Source organism: Oratosquilla oratoria, chromosome 40 (assembly GCF_046742065.1).
Source record: "Oratosquilla oratoria isolate Oo_2021 chromosome 40, ASM4674206v1, whole genome shotgun sequence".
NCBI classification, from domain to species: domain Eukaryota; kingdom Metazoa; phylum Arthropoda; class Malacostraca; order Stomatopoda; family Squillidae; genus Oratosquilla; species Oratosquilla oratoria.
This window is the reverse complement of record NC_134816.1, coordinates 28,032,765-28,052,119: the sequence shown is the minus strand read 5'-3', so window position 1 is coordinate 28,052,119 and position 19,355 is coordinate 28,032,765. Positions and strand designations below refer to the sequence as shown.

Below are 19,355 nucleotides of genomic sequence, written 5' to 3'. Positions count from 1 at the left end.
CATTTTCTTTGTGACTCCATACTCTGGACTGAAGTATTGGACGGCAAAGGGAAACATCTTCTGGTTTCCTTTATTTGAGGCATCCGTCTGTATGGAGAATGGGAGGGGTGATGTTAGGTCCTTGAGGACATCACCCACTGCCTTTGGAGCTAGGACATCTTTCACCAGGGCCTCTGCCTTTGTTCTCCCCAAAGTCATTTTCTTCAGTATTTTGGAATCAGGTAGTATCTTTTTATTTAGCTTGTGAGCACAGTCAGCACTGTTGTAGCTAAGATTATGCTTTACTGTGTGGTATACCTGTTATTTCAGCTGCAGTAACCTAGAGGGGAGGAGAGAGATGACAAATTGTTAATGAAATTGAATAGTATCCTATGACTTTTCATTATGGTTGATTAGTTATTAATGATAAGAATTTGTACTAATCAATCATTAGAATTAAAATTGTACCCATATAAAGAACAGCTCATTCAGAAATATGATTTAAAACTATGTAATAAATCCTAACATGCATAAGTACATAAGTAACCCAGGTATGAGTAAGATAGATACATTAATAGATAAACAAAGTGTTCAGACTACACTGTAGACTACAATGTAATCTGATCACTCTTTTATCCATCAATGTATCTGTATCTATTTATTTATCAATCTATTTATTTGTAATCTATTATATTTATCAATCTATCCTATACTGACTATGCAGGTAAATAGAAATAGCCTACGTAGGCGCGTAGCCTGGGCTAATAGCCCTATTCTGACTCGACATCTTGTAAAACCACAGATAAGTAAGAACATAACATGTGCATATCTCACATACCGAATCAATCTCTGCCTGAGATGTTTCAGTCATGAAGAATTGTGACACTACACTTTGGGTCTTCTGTGATCTTGCATTTCGGGAATGTTGTTCTCCTGATGCATGCTGTTTGATGTCAGAAAGTCCACCATGCGATACCGAGAATGTGCGCCTACATGCTTTGCAGTTCGCTTTATATAATTCTTCACTTACACTGTTAAGGCACGGGTATGCCTCTTCCCATTCATGTCTGTACTTTTGGAGGAGTTTTCCCTTTTTATGAGGTGGTAGACTCGTCTTCACCGCTGGGGTATCATAATCTGCAGGCGACGACATTTGTGTGGTGATGACAGTTCACTGAAGGGGGTTCCCAGAAATTTTCAGAAAAAGTAGCGGATTTCCATCAAAAGTTGCCCAAAATAAATGGTTCAACACAAGAGAGGCACAATTTACAACAGGCAGAGAGGTGCAGTGGGCACTTAGGAAAATACAGAACAAACCGCGTCCCGTATTGAGTCAGTACGGGATGCAACATTTTATTCTCAAATAAGGGACGATTCCGTATTTTACGGAACGGGTGGCAACCCTACCCTGGGCCATGCCAGAGGGCTCGTATTAGATCACATTAGCATGGGCAGCCTTGCTCTCATGCCCGTCTATTTCAGTTTTTCAACTCCTTTTTATTGGGATATTTTATTGCCATGGGTCCCATCCAACTGGCCAGGATAGTACAATGACAAACCATGTTTATCACAATTCATTATCATCATTACTGGCCTATCAAGGATTGAGGACAACAATGACACAGTATACTGCACTACCAGGATACTATACTGTACATATTCTACTGAGGATACCATAATACTGTACTCTGTATGAACTAATCAACACTTCCCCAATGTTAGTTCACTTTTTTTCAGTCATTATTACTTATATATCTATACATTTATCTAGCATACTTTGTAAAGGAAATGTTTAATATTTAAAAGTACTTTTATTTAAGATACTTTGATTAAGGATACCCTCACTAGGCTATAAATAGTTACTGGTACACAACTGTATTATCATTGATGGTTTTATTATTAACGGCTGTTTCAAGGACATAACTGCCATCAATAACGAGGGATTACTGTATATGGTATCCAGATATGGCACTACCAATATGGGTGAACTCCTTTTCATTTATTTGGTTATAAGTAAATAAAAAGTCTACTAATAATAAAAAGAAAATATTTATTTTCGTTACACATGAAATATACCATATCTGAAAAAATAAAGAGTATACATGATGTGGATTTCCTTTGAAAACAACTCTTCTAACATTTGCAATGAATCTACAGTAACTCAAAGCATAAGTGTTTTCTTTGTGGATCACACTCTAAAGTAGTGGTTCTTAAGGCTGGATACACATCCTTTTCCAGTGCTAAAAGTCGAGTATGTGAACAATGAATAAAACTTGACGCTTCAGCTGGTGCTAACATTTCTCATGATCTACAATTAGATAAACAGCAAGATTACAAAGTTGTAGGCTCTTGCTAAAACATGTTTCATTATCCAAATTCTGCCTACATTTATTCAATAATTTAAATTCAAGACTTTATTTCCCTATGGGATACAGAGACAATAAGAATCTGAATATAAACAAAAGAACCACTTCTTTAGAGATATGTGCACCAATACAAACAAACCACAAGAAGCGACTCCAGACTATTCATCGCCAATATCTAACTTTAATGTAACCCATTCGAGATGAATTTGTACTATGATTCAAAGTTAAAAAATGTAATTAAAATGTATGAGACAGTGTATGAAATATCAAACAATGCTGGGAAACTGAAATTTAACTTTTCATCTCGTGGTCCTGAAGCTTCCTTTCAAATGATGTACTAATGAAGAGAATGGTTGCAGCTATGCATTTCTATTCTAACTCCTTCAGTATTTGATCTGCCTTCAAGAATGACAAAATATATCATGGGCATCATCATAACATAAGAATCAACAGCCTTGCTTCCTTCAGGTGAACGAAATGATTAAGTATGAGACGACAATATTTGTAAAGGGATCAACACAAATTAAGGGATCAATGATAAGTACCTGCCTGCAACTCTCCTATAACACAGACAAAGCAGAGAATCATGTCCCAGGTGCTCACTTTCAGAAATACAGTACAGTATTACTCTTTTTAATATGCTGGAGACTTCACACACACATTCTCACCATATACTGGAATATTGTCTTCTATTTTCCTGCCAAGCTATTGGTGTATTTAAAGGTACATGTACCAAGGGCTTTCTCCCCTTTAAAAGGAAGGTAGTCAAAATCAAAAGGCATAATTCTACTCCCACCCATTTCATCATCACCCACTACACTCCTATTCACAACCCCATCATCCCTCCCTCTTTTCTTGTCTCCTCTTCTGTATCTTTATCTTTCCTATTTGAAAGAAAAATACAAAGGAAGGAAAGGTAAGAGAGAGAGAGGGAGGGAGGAGAAAAAAAAAAAAAAAAAAGGAGGGGAGGCCTTTTAGTATATGTAACTTGTTAGTATACTTTATTAGTTTCATTCTCTTTAATTGCATGTAATATTAGTTCACTATTAAGTATTATCAGATAATAATTGCTACCGCAAGTTTCACCAACTAGAAACTGACATCCTCAAAGTTACTGGCAATGACCCTTACACCCTTCCGCAGATCTTTCTGTAAACTTTGGAACAATGTCTGTGTTGTGTTAGTGTAGGGTTATTAAATCTAACAGCTTGTAGCTGTAGGTGATCAGGTTTAAGAAGGAAATAGGCAAGAACTGGTTTACCAACAGTGGTTAATGCATAGAACAGACTTAAAACCATGTAATAAGTGCTGTCATGCATGAGGGGGAGTGGGTGGGGGATGGGGGATGAGGAAGTATGTATGAAAAAAAATATGATGCAGCCCAAAGGGATTTCTCCCCGTCTTCTCCTTTTCTGCATGGGGGGATGGTGAGGGGGGGTTGCCGAATTTATGAAGCGGCCTTGCTGTGGATGTGCTGTGTCTTGCGACACTGCTTCTGACCCAGGGCAATGGACAGGATGCAGGGATGACCCGTCATCCAGGAGGTGCCAAGATAAGAGGGGGGGGGGGAGGAGGGGGGAGCAGAGTGAAATATATAGAAAATGGAATGGGTGGGAGTGGCTTTTATGCCTTTTTCTTTTTGGCTACCCCACCGTGTAGGGGGAAAAAGCCTTTCGTATATGTATGTATGTAATAAGTGCCGAAAAAAATTGCTTGTTCCAGCCACTTCTATACAAGTCAAATATTCACACACACATTAGTTGCCTGATGTACAATGATGCATAACAATATGCACATTATGAAATATGAAGTTACAGTGTTTTGCCCGTTCTCTGTCACCCAGAATGTTTATAACCACAGAAAACGCAACCAAGCCAATTCACAGAATACAGACATCACTCAGCTTTAACTTCAAAATAATTATAAAGAGGACACTGACGCCAGCATCCTCACATATTGACATGCTCCACATATGAAAAGGTGGAAGAGATAGAGTTGGATACACGAGGATGCCGGTGTAAGTGTCTTGATTATATATATATTTTTGCAGTTGTACATGAGTTACCCCTGTATTCTGTGACTTTATATTTTATAATGCAAGTAGTGTGATGTCTTGTACATATGGCAGCCAATGCTGCAGACGAGAATTTGACTCGTATTGAAGTGGCTAAGACAGCACCTCCAAATGGTAAGAAGGATGCTGATGGACACAAAATCACTTCATACAGTTACCCAATGTTGGTCCTGACATCCTCAAATTTAAATACTCCCTCCCACATCCAGACCAATTCATTACAATCATTCTTTGAAGACCTAGTTCACTGACTTAAGAAATGTTCTTTCAACATGCAGATGGGATGGGTCATTTTACCTTATATATCCAAATAATTGTCAAATATGAATACCCTGTAGCTCAATTAGTTCAGATATGTGATGGATTACTGTAGTTAATAATTCATCTAGATAAGAACCTTAAGGAGAGTGTTGCAGCACCATAATTGTGATATCTGATAAGTGATAAATACAAATAGACCATCCTTTTTTTTTATTCCAAAAATCCATGCAAACAAAATCCCCCCTTTTTTAATGTATAATTGCATGACAGATTATCTCTGTTGGGTCCAAAACTCTGGAGGATTCAAATGAAAGGAGCGAGAATCCCACACCTCTGTTGTACATTAAATAATAGGTCAATTGGAGATAGAGACATAATGCATGTATAACATACATTCATTTTACTTCTTTAGATTTCAACATTCATATGTAGAGTATAAAGAATGGTTGGTGACTCACATGTCAAATATCACTACTACAGGGCCACTCTTGCAGTTTACAGATTAAAGGCATCAACAATTTCACCTCACATTGATCTGTAATGCATTACTGATCACTTCCTTTCAAAATATCATGTTTCCAATAGTCATAAAACATTAAGCAATTCGCTAGACTTGTCACAATCAATTATTGTGGAAGCATACTATCTAAATGATTTTTTGAGATCCAACATGAAAATATATATAACCCATTCCATACCAAAGAGCAACAAATACTCACATTTTCATTCTAGCTGCTTCTAGGCTAACTGACTCAGCTTTGTGATGACTCCTTAGCAACTTGCTTCAATCAACCCCTTCTATACCATAGGATACCTGTTTTACATTCTCATTACTATTAGATTTGCTGCTCCACTGCATATGATCTGAACAGTATGGTGGGAGACAGGGATGATTGATCATCCGGAAGATGCTACAATGAGAGAGGAGTAACAAACGACATTTTGAAGGACAATGAATGAGTATAGGGTCGCTGAGTTTTGACTTGACTACCCTCTTCAGCTCCATGGCATGTCTTTGGTATGGAATGAGTTAAAAGGTGCAAAGGAGGAAAAAAGAAAGTGAAAGATATTGTTCAACATTACAAAGAAAAGCTTAAACACAATTTCATTTTCTGAAAGGAGATTGATCTCAGTACACTTCATTTCACTTGTATCAAAATGGACAATATAATAATTTCATATAACTAGTAGTAATATATAGCAAATACTGATGCAGTGCAGAAAAAAGTCTCCTGAAAAAAGAAGGATAAAAATAAATTTTACTTCTTGAATCAATTCAGCAATTCATACACAAAAATAATTACATACCTCATGCAGTCACCACATCTGCCTTCCATACCTCTTTTACTAGTCTTTCTTCACTCATTCTTTCCATGTGTCCAAACCATCCTAATATTCTTTCATCAACCCTATCTCCCAAATCCTTTTTCACCCCTGTTCTCCTCCTCACCTCCTCATTTCTCACTCTATCTATCAAAAATAATTAAAACTTGAAAAATACATCAGGAAAGTACATGATTTTAATTTACATAACTACGTGTGTATGACTTGACTTGGCTTTCTCTTATATGGGGAACAGAATCTCTTCGTATATGTATGTATGTATGTACAGAGCTGGGTGCATTTCTTGGTGCGTTCCTCGGTGTCCTGAGCAAAGTCATGCCAGTCTGGACACCAAGAAACGCACCTAGGAACACGCCCAGCTCTGTATATGTACATGACAACCTTTTAACAGCTGAATTGAGAGATCTTGAGCCCAGTACAGAAACCAAGTGACAGCCCCTCTGGGCTGCACCTCAGGCTTGAATGGGCAGCTTCATTGTCCATCTTGCAGGAGCACCACATGCAAATACCTATAATTCCCTCACCCAGTGAAGTTCAAACTAACAATTATTATCACAACATTTCACTGATACATAACAAGAGCCAATAATATGGAAATAACAAGTATTAATTAGGGTACTTACGGTTATAAAAACATCTGAAGCAAAATTGTCGGAGTCTGCATCCCAAAGACACCGTGCTCCAACTTTAACGCCTTCTCCACGGTTTGCGCCCATCACAACATTGACTATGTATTTGTAGCGTGGAAGAGACAATTCTGTTTTGAATGAAAAATTAATAAATATATGAATAAACAGATAAATATATAAGTCAGCTGAAACAATTTTAATACTCTAATATTTAATTGGTAATATCATTATTTGGAGACATAATCACACCAATGTGTGAAGTCACAAAGAGGTGGTAAAGAAGAGATTTAAGGACATTGGTCCACTTTACAGAGGTAAAAAATGAAAAATCATGAATAAATTGAAAACTTGCAGAAAATAGTTTCAAGTGTTGGCAATGTCCTGAAGTTTTAAACTGATATGGTGATTCTTACTACAAATAATCACCAACATGAATATAAATATCACATGCTGACAACTCTTTGTTGACATATGGCATCAGAACATGTGACAATATGTATTTAGCGCTGGTGGTGATCTTGGCTAGGAACAGAATATTCGTTACTGTCAGATACTGTTTCCAGATGGCCTTAGAGGTGAGGTCTGTAGCCGTAAAGGGCTACCAATCTCTACTTTTAGAAAAACTTTGAATGCCTTGATTTATTTAAAAAATCATTCTTTTAAGTAATTCATCTGCATATTTCACCAATCACACCCTTTACACTGATGTCTGAAGAGTAAAAACCTCAAGGTAAACACTGAAGCCCATTTTTTTCCTAAAATGTCATTCAAAGTATTACTACTCTGATAATTTTTGGTCTATTTGCAAGATTCATTTATATTTGAAAGCTGACACTTTATTCTACATTCTGAATGACGTTTATTATGATGTGTTCAATATTGGACTCTCTAGATGGATTTGTGTTATAAACAGTTAAAAAAGTTGTGGAGGTAAATATAGCAGTAGAGCAACCACTGAACCTAAACATATTCAGTGTCTTGATAATTATAACCATGCCCAATACTTAAAAAATAAATAAATAAATAAATAAAGTCCAAATAGTTGGGGACTAGTAAAGCTTTTCAATATTACTTTTGCACAATAAAACGAGTTTTTCTTTTACTGTGCAAGTACAGTATCTACTAACAAACTTCAATGAAACTTGGTCAGAATGACTACAATGATGAGCATAACTTTCTGTACAAAAATCAGCTTCCTAGCTCAATCAGGGAAAAAAAAAAAAAAAAATCTGTGGTAGCCGAATGGAAGAACATTACAAGATAAAAGTGATCAGCAACTTATATTGGGCAGATTAGTCTCCAATCATTAAAGAATATTGTGCGACTCTGATCTAAAGGAATGTTCCCAAGTTCCTAAAATATTCATTGCATAAAACTTATGCAGTGAGTAACCTACACAATTGTTAATTACATTGATATAGTTTTAATTTATTATTAATATATATATATATATGTATTTTTTTTTTTTTTTTTTTTTTTTTTTTTTTTTTTTTTTTTTTTTTTTTTTTTTTTTTTTTTTTTTTTTTTTTTTTTTTTTGCATCCGACCTAGATATGGATCAAAAGGTCTCCTGTCGGCATGCTTTGCCTTTGTAATCCTTTGTAAATTAATGTCAAAGAAAAAATAAATAAATAAATAAATATCATGATTGAATAAACTATTGATTGCACATAACTGTGCACTTCAGACCTAAGTATAGATATAGGTGAGTATTTATTTATCTTACAACTGAATATCATAATACATACATACATATACCAAAGACTTTTCCCCCTTACACGGGGGGTAGCCAAAAAGAAAAAGGCATAGAAATCACTCCCACCCATTTCATTTCCCATATATTCCACTCCCCTCCACCCTCCTCCCTCCCTCTTATCTTGGCACCTCCTGGATGACGGGTCATCCCTGCATCCTGTCCACTGCCCTGGGTCAGAAGCAGTGTCGCAAGACACAGCACATCCACAGCAATGCCGCTTCATAAATTCGGTGACACAATAATGTATCACACAGAGAACCCACAGCTGAAGTAAAAGAAAACTTGGGATAATGTCTGACTTCTATATTTTGGCTACTGCCTGTAGCCCTCTTAAGGAAAGTACAAGATAGTAGATGAGGTAAGACGTATATACGCTTTCGACATAAGGAAGTGAATGTAACAGGAACATGGGCAGTTTACATGACGGCCCAGGGTCAAGTGTGGGGTTGTGCAGGGAGTCAGGAGGGTGATAATTACTGACCAAGCGACTCGCCGTTAACCGTGAGATGTCCGAAGACATTGAAATATAAAAGTCAAATGTTCTCCCAAGTTTTCTTTTACCCCACTGTAGATTCTCCATGTGATTTATGTGTTACTATATTTCTCTCTATTGAACAATAATGTATATCAATAACTACAATCAAGAGAGAGACCAGAGACAATGGATTGATTGATTGACACAAATGAGTTAACTAATTTCATCAGTGTATTCATTTTCAAAACTGAAATGATAATTTTATACCATACTAACCAACAACTTTGTTTCTTATTGCTTCAGATAAATTTGAAGCTGTAGAGTCTGCTGTTTCAGTTGTGTATATATAATTAGAGAGGTTGGAGACCAACACCTGGTGTATCACATCACGGACTGTACTGCTTCGGAATCTGAAATGGGAAATAACAAATTATTCAAAATTATGCACAAACAAAATTATGTTATTCAATGGTATTGAACACAATCTGAAGTTTGGAACAACAAATCATTCACAATTGGATTTATGTTATTTGCAGGCATTCAACTATAATTAGAAAAGGAAAAATTCAGTATACCATATGGAATTTATCAAATAATGCCTTTGATTATTTATAGAAAGAGTCTGAATACGGCCCATGCCATTTTCCAGATCAGGATAGGATTTCATGTCTGACTACATCTAAGGATGCAAGTTGTAAAGCTTTGTTTACATGAGGGAAGTTGAGAGGCAAGTCAAGTGTGAGACCCCCAAGCCTAGACCACAAGCTTAGCCCCCATGCCTAACCCCTCCCCAAGCCTAGCCTTCCAAAACTAGTTCCTAGCCCAGCCCCCTAAAGCCTAGCCATCCCCCTAAAGCCTAGCTCCCCCAGAAGTCTAGCCATCCCCCTAAAGCCTAGCTCTCCCAGAAGCCTACCCATCCCCCTGCAAACCTTACCCCCCTAGTCCACTCCCCAGCCTAGCTCTCTTGCATAGCCCTAACATAACCCCCCCCAATAGCACCATCACCCTAGTTCTCCGACCTAGCCCCCCAGACCAATCTCCCTACCCACACTCTTAGCCTAGCCCCCAGCCTGGCACAAACACCCCTGTCCCCTAACTTAGTCCCTTAACCTAGTTCCCCATCCAACTAAGATTAGGATACAGACCAGTGTGATAGGTAAATGAAACAGGAGCAGGGTTGCCATTTTGTAGATTTTGTACCAAAACATAGAAAAATAGTGGCATGTGGCAACTGCACGAGGACACGAGGAAATTTTTTCTACATATCAGTAGGCTGTTCAAAACATTTAAAAACTCAAGCTGTTGTTTAAAAAAAGACTTAACTAGTTATCAAATAATAAATGGTACATCAAAATATGACTTTTATTGGTAATTATGTTAATTATAATATATTGTACCCCAAAAGATATGTTTTCACGGTGTAGAAAAAATTCTATGCTCAAGTTTCAGCTTTGTTTTTGCGATAATACAAAAAAAGATATTTTATATTTTACTGAATATGTTAGGGCATGGGGTTCCTATATACATTCAAGAATAAAAAACTAGAGCCAACATTTTGTCAAAGTTTGACAAGTATATCTTGCTATGAAAGTCTGCACACACCCGAGAAAAATGTATGCCCTGATATGGCAACATTCCCATTCTACACGGTAGTGTAGAAAATGCGGCATCCCTGAACAGGAGTGCCACAACATTCATCTTGTAAACTGTGTGATTTGCCTAATGCATTGCTTTGAGCATTACTGCCTTCAATGTCATACATTGACTGATTTAATCCCCCATAGACTACCTGTTGTATATGTACATAAATATTTTGTAGCTGATGACCATCTAGATGCACTCCTCCTAAGTTGCTGCACTCTGATGGGTGCCGATTGTATGTGTCTGACATAATATTTCTGACAGACAGCTAGATTTGAGTATTGCCATCTATAACTTACACTTGCTATGATATTGCTATATTAACTGTACAATATATCACTCTTAACACTTTTCATCTTGCCATAGTGCTATCTATAACTGCACGGAGTATGGTAAGGCCATATCAGCAGTACTGATTGTTATTAAGTATACCTTAGCCCCCACCCCCCATAACAACAGTATATCATTGTAATTGCCTTTTACATTGCTACAATGTTGTCTATAAATGCATGGTGTTGTTTGTAACCTGATTTCTTGTATAATAAGGTCATTTTCGCAAATGCTGAACATTTTTAATGATACTTTATCTCTCATATGCTGTCATTAACTGCATAATATGCACATAAAATGATTTATGATATTTACTTCAAGCCCGATTGCCATAGCGCTGCCTCTAGAAATTTGTATTTGTCTACAATATTCTACCTCAGACAAACAGTGTGTTCTGCAAGTCACAAATATTGTGTACAAAGTCACCCCTTGATGTATCAAGACTGTTGCTCACTCAACCTAATATATTAATAGAAAAAAAAAGTCGCGTGTGCAAGTTACTTGAACTAGAGAGGAAAGCGAGCAAGTACATGTTCACACAGACCACTTGTTTCAGACTTGGCCTGTGTGAACATGTACTTGCTCACTTTCCAGTTCAAGAAACTTGCACACTTGACTTGCCTCTGATCTCGACCCATGAAAACAAGGCTCTAGTCATGGGGATCTACTTGAGACTAGTATTAAATCTACTTTATACATTCTGTTTTGGCTAACCTATTTGTTTTGTATTCTTATATAGGTATTTTTGGCCAATACTATACTACACATTTTATCACTAGATTGAAATGCCCTAATTCGCCACTGGATAATGGATCAAAATATATCAACCTGTTTACAAAGCAGTTATTTATATATCATAAACACCAATCATACATGAATTCAAGGTTAGATATGATAAATCAGATTAGGAGATAGAACCCCATGAGCAACGCTCATTTCCTGTACAGTAAACCCTCTATACATCAAACTAACTGGGGGAAGGCTTGATTAATATATTGAAATAAACACAAGCGAGGACGGAGCCTTTATTAGCACGATGTTTCATTTGTTACACCTTTTTCAAGTACCGTAGGATGGGGTAATTGGGCCATCACTGGGGGGGCGGGGGGTAAATGGGCCATATAAAAGTTATTCATTTTTTGAATTAAAATTTGTCTTAAAATATTTCACTTTTACCCTGAATAAATACCTACCTCCATTTTACCAGAATTTTATTTACCAGTTGTAACATAATTTTTAATACATGAATAACTTTTATATGGCCCATTTACCCCAGTGATGACCCGATTACCCCATCCTAAGGTATGTAGTTGTGTGTATTACAAACATGTTCTTGAAAAAGCTGTTAAAGCAAAACATTGTACTGACAAAGGCTCCATCCTTAACTGCCACTTTCATACCAATTGATTAATATAACCAAAAGTATGTACTGTACATATATACAGATTGACATCTGACGTTAATTAGCTGTGTTTGCGGTGTTTTTGGTGCTGTGCAATCACTATGCCACCCAAAAACCACTCCAAATCAACCAATTATTCACATCAACGGACACCGTTACCCCCCTTTTAGTCCGTTAATGAGAGGTCAATCTGTATTTAGATTTTCCACAGGACTGCCACCCATACCAAACCTTGCACTGCTTATACCAACCCTGTTCATTATATCAGACAAATGGTCAGTAAGTCTCACTCGGGTCAAAATACAGCCAAAATTCAGTCTAACAAGGTTCAGTATTGAGGGTTTCCTGTTTACTATAATTAGGTAAATATAATTTCATTTGTGGGAATATTTTGAAGGAGGGCAACAACAAATTTCCAACAGTGTGTGTGAGCAGAAAAGGCATTACATATCAAAACCCACTTGCATGGATAGCAAAGAGCTTACAAAAATTGATGAAGGACATATCTTATTGACTTGATGGCTACATTGAAACTATTAAAAAAAAAATCTTGAAAGAAATATATTTAAATCGGGAACATTCCAGAATCATGCAAACATGGATATTTAGCATGCAATTTATATTGCACAATAGGTCCTACCCTAATATAATAATTCCATTGATAAAACAGAATTGAACTGGGAAATAAAGTGGAAAATGTGTTTGAGTTATGCTGGATTAATACCGAAAATTGAAACTACAAAACTGAGTGAAAATAATTCGAAATTACAAGCACATTCACATTGTGGGAGACTAGAAAATAAACATCATGAGGAAAGACTGATTCATGTTTTCATGGGTTGGGGTTTTATGCCTCCTTTCCATTTTCCACTGGAATTCTGGCCAATAAAATTCTGTTCTATTCCAGTATCACACAAAAACATATTTCTCGTCTTTCTTTTATGCATTTGAAAGATTATTTTTCTGAGGAATGGTTATGTCAGGTTGAGTTGGGTAAGGTTAGGCAAGGTTAGGTTAGGAGCTATGAGACAATATTATGTTAAATGTCCATGTTTGTGTCATTCTATAATTTTAACTAAAATTGTTTTTTCCATCAAGACCAAGTACAACTGTTCTCTTGGTTTTGTATGTTTTGAGTTTTTCATCTTGGAACAAAACCTGAAATAATCATTTCTATCTGAACTGTGCACAACTTGATCCCGATACTGCAATAATTTAATGCACTGTACAGGGCTGCTTTTCAGGGGAGAAATGGAACTATATCCACCCAAATTTATTTTCCATACATTCATATTCCTTTCTTCATACCTCCCTACTGAAATGTGTATAACACATTTCAATTACTGTGTCATAGTTCTTGATGCTTGACAAACATATTTAGCATGATTATGACTACACCATAGTCATAATAATTCATAACATAACTCAGCTATGCACTTTTCTAATAAAGAATTTTATTGTATTTGACATACGTAAATTATCCCGCTCCATCAAAATAAAAATACACATGCGGCTTTGCTCTACCTATTACATCCTTAATTAAAACTTAGATTATTATCTGAAATGCAAATCGACAGTGCAATGTACATGATCATGGATAGAATGTTGCAACAAAATACATTACGAATCATACTTATCATCTGGATTAGGTCGTATATGGAATGTTTGATCCGAAGCCCTCGATGCTGTTTCCATGGTTACAAGTTTTGAGCTCAGGTGAATTTGTTCTTCAAGAACTAGTAGTCATATGTTATAAGTTCAATACGTTATATATATAAAAGTCGGCCCTTGAGGTATCACTGTTGTATAACTCAATGTAATATGTATAGAGTAAATTTTGTAAGTCCCTCCCTTATGTTCTACCGCGCTTCTTCGTTGCAACTTTCGACTATTTATTATGTACTGATGTTACTGTGTTCGATAGTCGACAATTTATGACAGATTTGGTATGTTCATTATTCTCGTGTAAATGCTGTGCCAATAGAAATTAAATTAATATTCACTGCAATAAGTATTTATCCGAAATAACCAGGTAAGTAGTACACGAAAAAAAGGAAATTATACCAATGCAAAAAAATTATTAAGATTAAAATTAAAAACACGTTTTTGTTCAATCAACCAATGAAATTAAGAAGGCAATGGGTTAAAATATACAAAATTGAAAATCAAAACATAACAAACTCGATCAGAGTTAATTTTAATATTATGCAAGATATCTGGAGGAAGAAGAAGAAATAAATATGACAATCTAAGAAAACTATGACAAAAAATCAAACTAAGCAGATTATACAAGTGAAATTATAACAAATGGTACCCTTTCGAGGAACCAATGGCGAGCAAACTTATCAAACATAATCTTGAATCAATAGCTAGTATTAAGATAAAAATAATTATAAACTTACTAATTTGGATTCTAATTCCTCCAAATTAACTACCTACATATACCAAAGGCTTTTCCCCCTTGCACGGGGGGTAGCCAAAAAGAAAAAGGCATATAAATTACTCCCACCCATTTAATTTTCCATATATTCCACTCCCCTCCCTCCTATCTTGGCACCTCCTGGATGACGGGTCATCCCTGCATCCTGTCCACTGCCCTGGGTCAGAAGCAGAGTCGCAATACACAGCACATCCACAGCAAGGCCACTTCATAAATTCGGCGACCCCCCCCCCCCCCTCTCCGTCTCCTCATGCAGGAAAGGAGAAGACGGAGAGAAATCCCTTCGGGCTGCGTCAAATTTTATCTCATACATACTTCCTCACCCCCTATCCCCCACCCACTCCCCCTCATGCATCACAGCCTCATCTATACACAACCCTTCTCCATTCACCCCTATCTTCTGTCCTAATTAACTAACTACTGGATTTTCACACGCATTTCATTTTGACAGGTGAATGAAAAATAGATTGCCTACAGATAATAAAATAACAGAATACAAAGACTACGTAAAACTGAGTATTAAGTCAAATCTCAATTGGTACAATGCTGTACACATCATTGATGTGGCGTCAGTCCGAGTTCCTATAATGGTGTGATTTTACTACAAAACAACCGTCTAAATCTGCCTATTATACTTACATACATACATGCATATATGCATACATACATACTGTACATGCATACATACATATACGGCTCGGTGGCGGAATGGTTAAGCACTGGCCTCACAAGTCAGAGAAGCGGGGTTCGATTCCCCGCCCGGGCGGAGATAAGTTGGGTTTGTCTCCTTTCACGTGTAGACCCTGTTCACCTAGCAGCGAGTAGGTACGGGATGTTAGTCAAGGAGTTGTGACCTTGTAATCCCGGTGTGTGATGTGTGTGGTATCAGACCTACCCAGAGATCGGCTAATAATGAGCTCTGAGCTCGATGCCGTAGGATGGTGTCTGGCTGTCTCGACAAGAGGCTGCAGCAGATCCGTGGTGAATACATACATACATACTGTTCAGTGGTGAACAGTCTACTTGTGTCGATGGATGACAGGAAATGTAGCGTGTTGATTTTATCAGATTTGAGCGCTGTTTTTGACACGGTAGAACATGACTTATTACTAAGAGATTGCAGAAATATCGGCATAGTAGGTGATGCCCTGGATTACATAGAGAGTTACCTCACTGGAAGAACATATTGTGTTCAAATTGGGGAGGTGTGTACAGAGAAGAAATATTTAAGGAGAGGTGTTCCACAAGGTAGCGTATTTACACTGCCGAACTTGCATATTTACTACAAAGACATGATGTTAATTCCAAGCTATGTGCTGATGACACGCAAATATACATGGCACTAGACAATATAGAGCATACGAACAGCAAACTAAGCAATATTATGGAATAAGTGAGTGACTGGATGTTTTCTAAACATTTAAAATTAAATGAGGACAAAACTGAATGCTTGATTGTGGTAATGAACAATGATTTGAGGAAACTGAACGTCTCTACGCTACATATAAATTACAAGCGGGTCGGTGTGAATTACAACGTAAAAGACCTTGGAGTGATTCTTGATTACAATCTTAAATTCAAAGAGCAGATACAAGATGTAGTGAAGATAGGGAACTACCACTTAAGAAATATTGCCTTTCTCAGGAAATATTTAGATAGCAAAAATGTTAAGATGTTTGTGCATAACCATGTTATAAGTATGCTTGACAACTGCAACGCCCTGTATTATGGCATACCGAACTATCTTCTAAGAAAGCTACAACTGACTATGAACAGGGCCGCGCTGCTTAAAAAAGGTCTAACATTCATTGAGTTACATTGGCTACCTATCAAGGCACGCATTATATATAAAATATGTATTATGACCTATCAAGCACTACATACTAACAAACCGGAATACATTAGAAGATTACTACATGATGCTCGATCGAATACTACCAAGTACCATGTCACTAAGACACGATACAGAAACTCATAGACTTTATGAACCTAGGGTGAACCTGGAACTAGGTTTTAGAGCATTTGAGAAATATGCTCCTCGACTCTACAATAGTCTACCACAACATGTGAAGAACAGTACAAACTTAGAAACCTTCAAGAAGACGATGAAAACCAGTTTGCTCACTCTATCCAACGACATGACAAACAAGAGCATGCAGGATGAATTTCGATGAAACGCTGGCGGCCTTGCAGAGAGCTGCTTCTAAAGCGGCTGAGCAAGGCCTGAAAACATCACTACAGATACACTACAGGTACAGATATACATACATACATACATGTATACATACATACATACATACATACATACATGTATACATACATACATACATACATACATACAGCATTACCTATCAAGCCATATATGAGCTTTGAACTCTCATCCGGGAGGGTAATATCTGTCGATCACGATACCAACACGTGATCAAAGACCGTGGTGAATCACGTACATACATACATGTATACATACATATATACATACATATATACATACATATATACATACATATATACATACATACACACATTTCTGAGAATAGAATTTAATGATAAATTCTATTCTCAGAATAGAATTTATCATTAAATTCTATTCTCAGAAATTTGGAATGAGCATGGGTAATCCTCTCTCCCCCGTATTGAGTAATTAACAAAAGCAGTTTTTTGAATCCAAAATTTTAAGTAAGATCATTCCCCCCAACATTACATGGATGCGGTACATTGATGACATCCTATGTCTGTGGCCCATTCAAGATAATGTAAATGATTTTTTATGTAAGCTTAATAATTTGGTCAGTTCTATTAAGTTAACGGTTGAGATAGAGAATGAAGGGATTTTGCCTTCCCTTGATTGTAATATCTACTGTCGTGAATGTGAGTTGAAGTTTAGCGTATATCGCAAACCAACCAATGTTTGTTCATATATACACTATTATTCCTCACACCCTGATGGCGTAAAGATATCTGTTTTTTCGTCGATGTACCTCAGGGCCCTACGCATTTGCAGCCCAGAGTACATCGATGATGAAATAAGATGTATTTACGACATTGGTACTAAGCTACAATACCCCACACGTGTTCTTGACAAAGCTTACAATCGTGCTAAAAGGACATTTTATAACCTTAGGTCAACTCAAACTTTCAATATGAATAACTTGCTAATTTTACCGTACCAAGAGAACCTGCAAAATATTCCAAATATATTACGTAAATTTAACATTAATGTAGTTTTTAATAATAAGAACACTGTAAGACAACTGCTCATAAATAAATCTGTCAATAGTGATAAAGGATGTGTAAACAAAATACCTTGCAAATCATGTAATCAGTTTTATGGTGGTCAGACTGCTAAAACACTCACAACACGAATCAATCAACACAAGAAATACGTTAGAGAGGGAAACCAATCTAGCAGTATATTCAACCACATGAACCATTTTAACCACCCAGTTGACTGGGATAACGCTAAAGTCATCACATACAACAACAACATAACAGAAAGAAATTTAATTGAATGCAGTTTGATCAAATCTAGTAAGGGGATAAATGTTAATCTTCATCAAGGTTTGTACAAATTAGATAGTTTTATTTCTCATTAAATTTCAAAATTGTTTAAATTGTAATATAAATTATGAGCAGTTGTCCCATACTTGTTGGTTACCAGGACGGCCCAAACGTCCCATACTTGTTGGCTACCAGGACGGCCCAAACGTCCGTCACGTGTACTTCTTCCACTACCTCTCCGAATGCCCTCTTCACTATGTCATATATTCTGTACCTTGTTTCTTCATCTTATAATTCCTTCTTTGTATCTGCACTGAAGATGTAATTATACGAAAGCGCTCTGCTTCGTTAGTTTACTTTTCCTAGTGGTTACTTACGCATTTGTGAACACACGCTCCTAGTGTTTTTATTGCATGTATACATACATACATACATACATACATACATACATACATGTATACATACATACATACATGTATACATACATACATACATGTATACATACATACATACATACATGTATACATACATACATATATACATACATGTATACATACATACATGTATACATACATACATACATACATATATGTATACATACATACATACATACATACAGCATTACCTATCAAGCCATATATGAGCTTTGAACTCTCATCCAATCCGGGAGGGTAATATCTGTCGATCACGATACCAACACGTGATCAAAGATCGTGGTGAATCACGTACATAGCCTACATATGCACGTACATACATACTGATGTAAGCGGAATAGGAAACACAGGAGTCTTAGTCTTGAGTTTATTCCTGACTAGTTTCGCAGGTATGCTTTTTCAAAGGAATATGTGTACAAACGGGCTGTGGGCATTATATACATGGGGTGGACCTCACCACCTCTCCGAAGAATGTACATACATACTTACATATTATTCATCATTTTTTTTTTATCATTATAGGTTTATTCAACAATATTAAATACAATTAGACATACATATATACATTTTTTTTACAAGGGTTGAAATAATTTCAGTATCGCTGCTCTGCGAGTCGTTACTCCAACTTTCGTGGGTGTTTGTGTGTGTGTAAGGTCACAGCATTACCCATGGATCGGTCATATATGACTTCTGAACTCTCTTTCGGGAGGGAAATAGCTGTCGATCA

General features: G+C 36.6%; 2 protein-coding genes across 2 annotated transcripts; both read right to left on the bottom strand.

The window, feature by feature from the left end:
* Nucleotides 1-187: 187 nt before the first annotated feature.
* Nucleotides 188-1,132, bottom strand: LOC143020733 (uncharacterized). Its single transcript, XM_076177439.1, has 2 exons — nt 818-1,132; nt 188-319 (listed from the first exon to the last, which is right to left on the bottom strand). The coding sequence occupies exons 1-2, from the start codon at nt 1,130-1,132 to the stop codon at nt 275-277; spliced, it is 360 nt and encodes a 119-aa protein (XP_076033554.1). The 3' UTR covers nt 188-274.
* Nucleotides 1,133-2,009: 877 nt separating this feature from the next.
* On the bottom strand, nt 2,010-14,192 carry LOC143020732 (dynein light chain Tctex-type protein 2B-like). The gene is made up of 4 exons (XM_076177438.1): nt 13,890-14,192; nt 9,160-9,293; nt 6,648-6,781; nt 2,010-5,912 (listed from the first exon to the last, which is right to left on the bottom strand). Exons 1-4 carry the CDS (start codon nt 13,949-13,951, stop codon nt 5,865-5,867), a joined length of 378 nt encoding a protein of 125 aa, XP_076033553.1. The 5' UTR covers nt 13,952-14,192; the 3' UTR covers nt 2,010-5,864.
* Between the last annotated feature and the right edge of the window lie 5,163 nt (nt 14,193-19,355).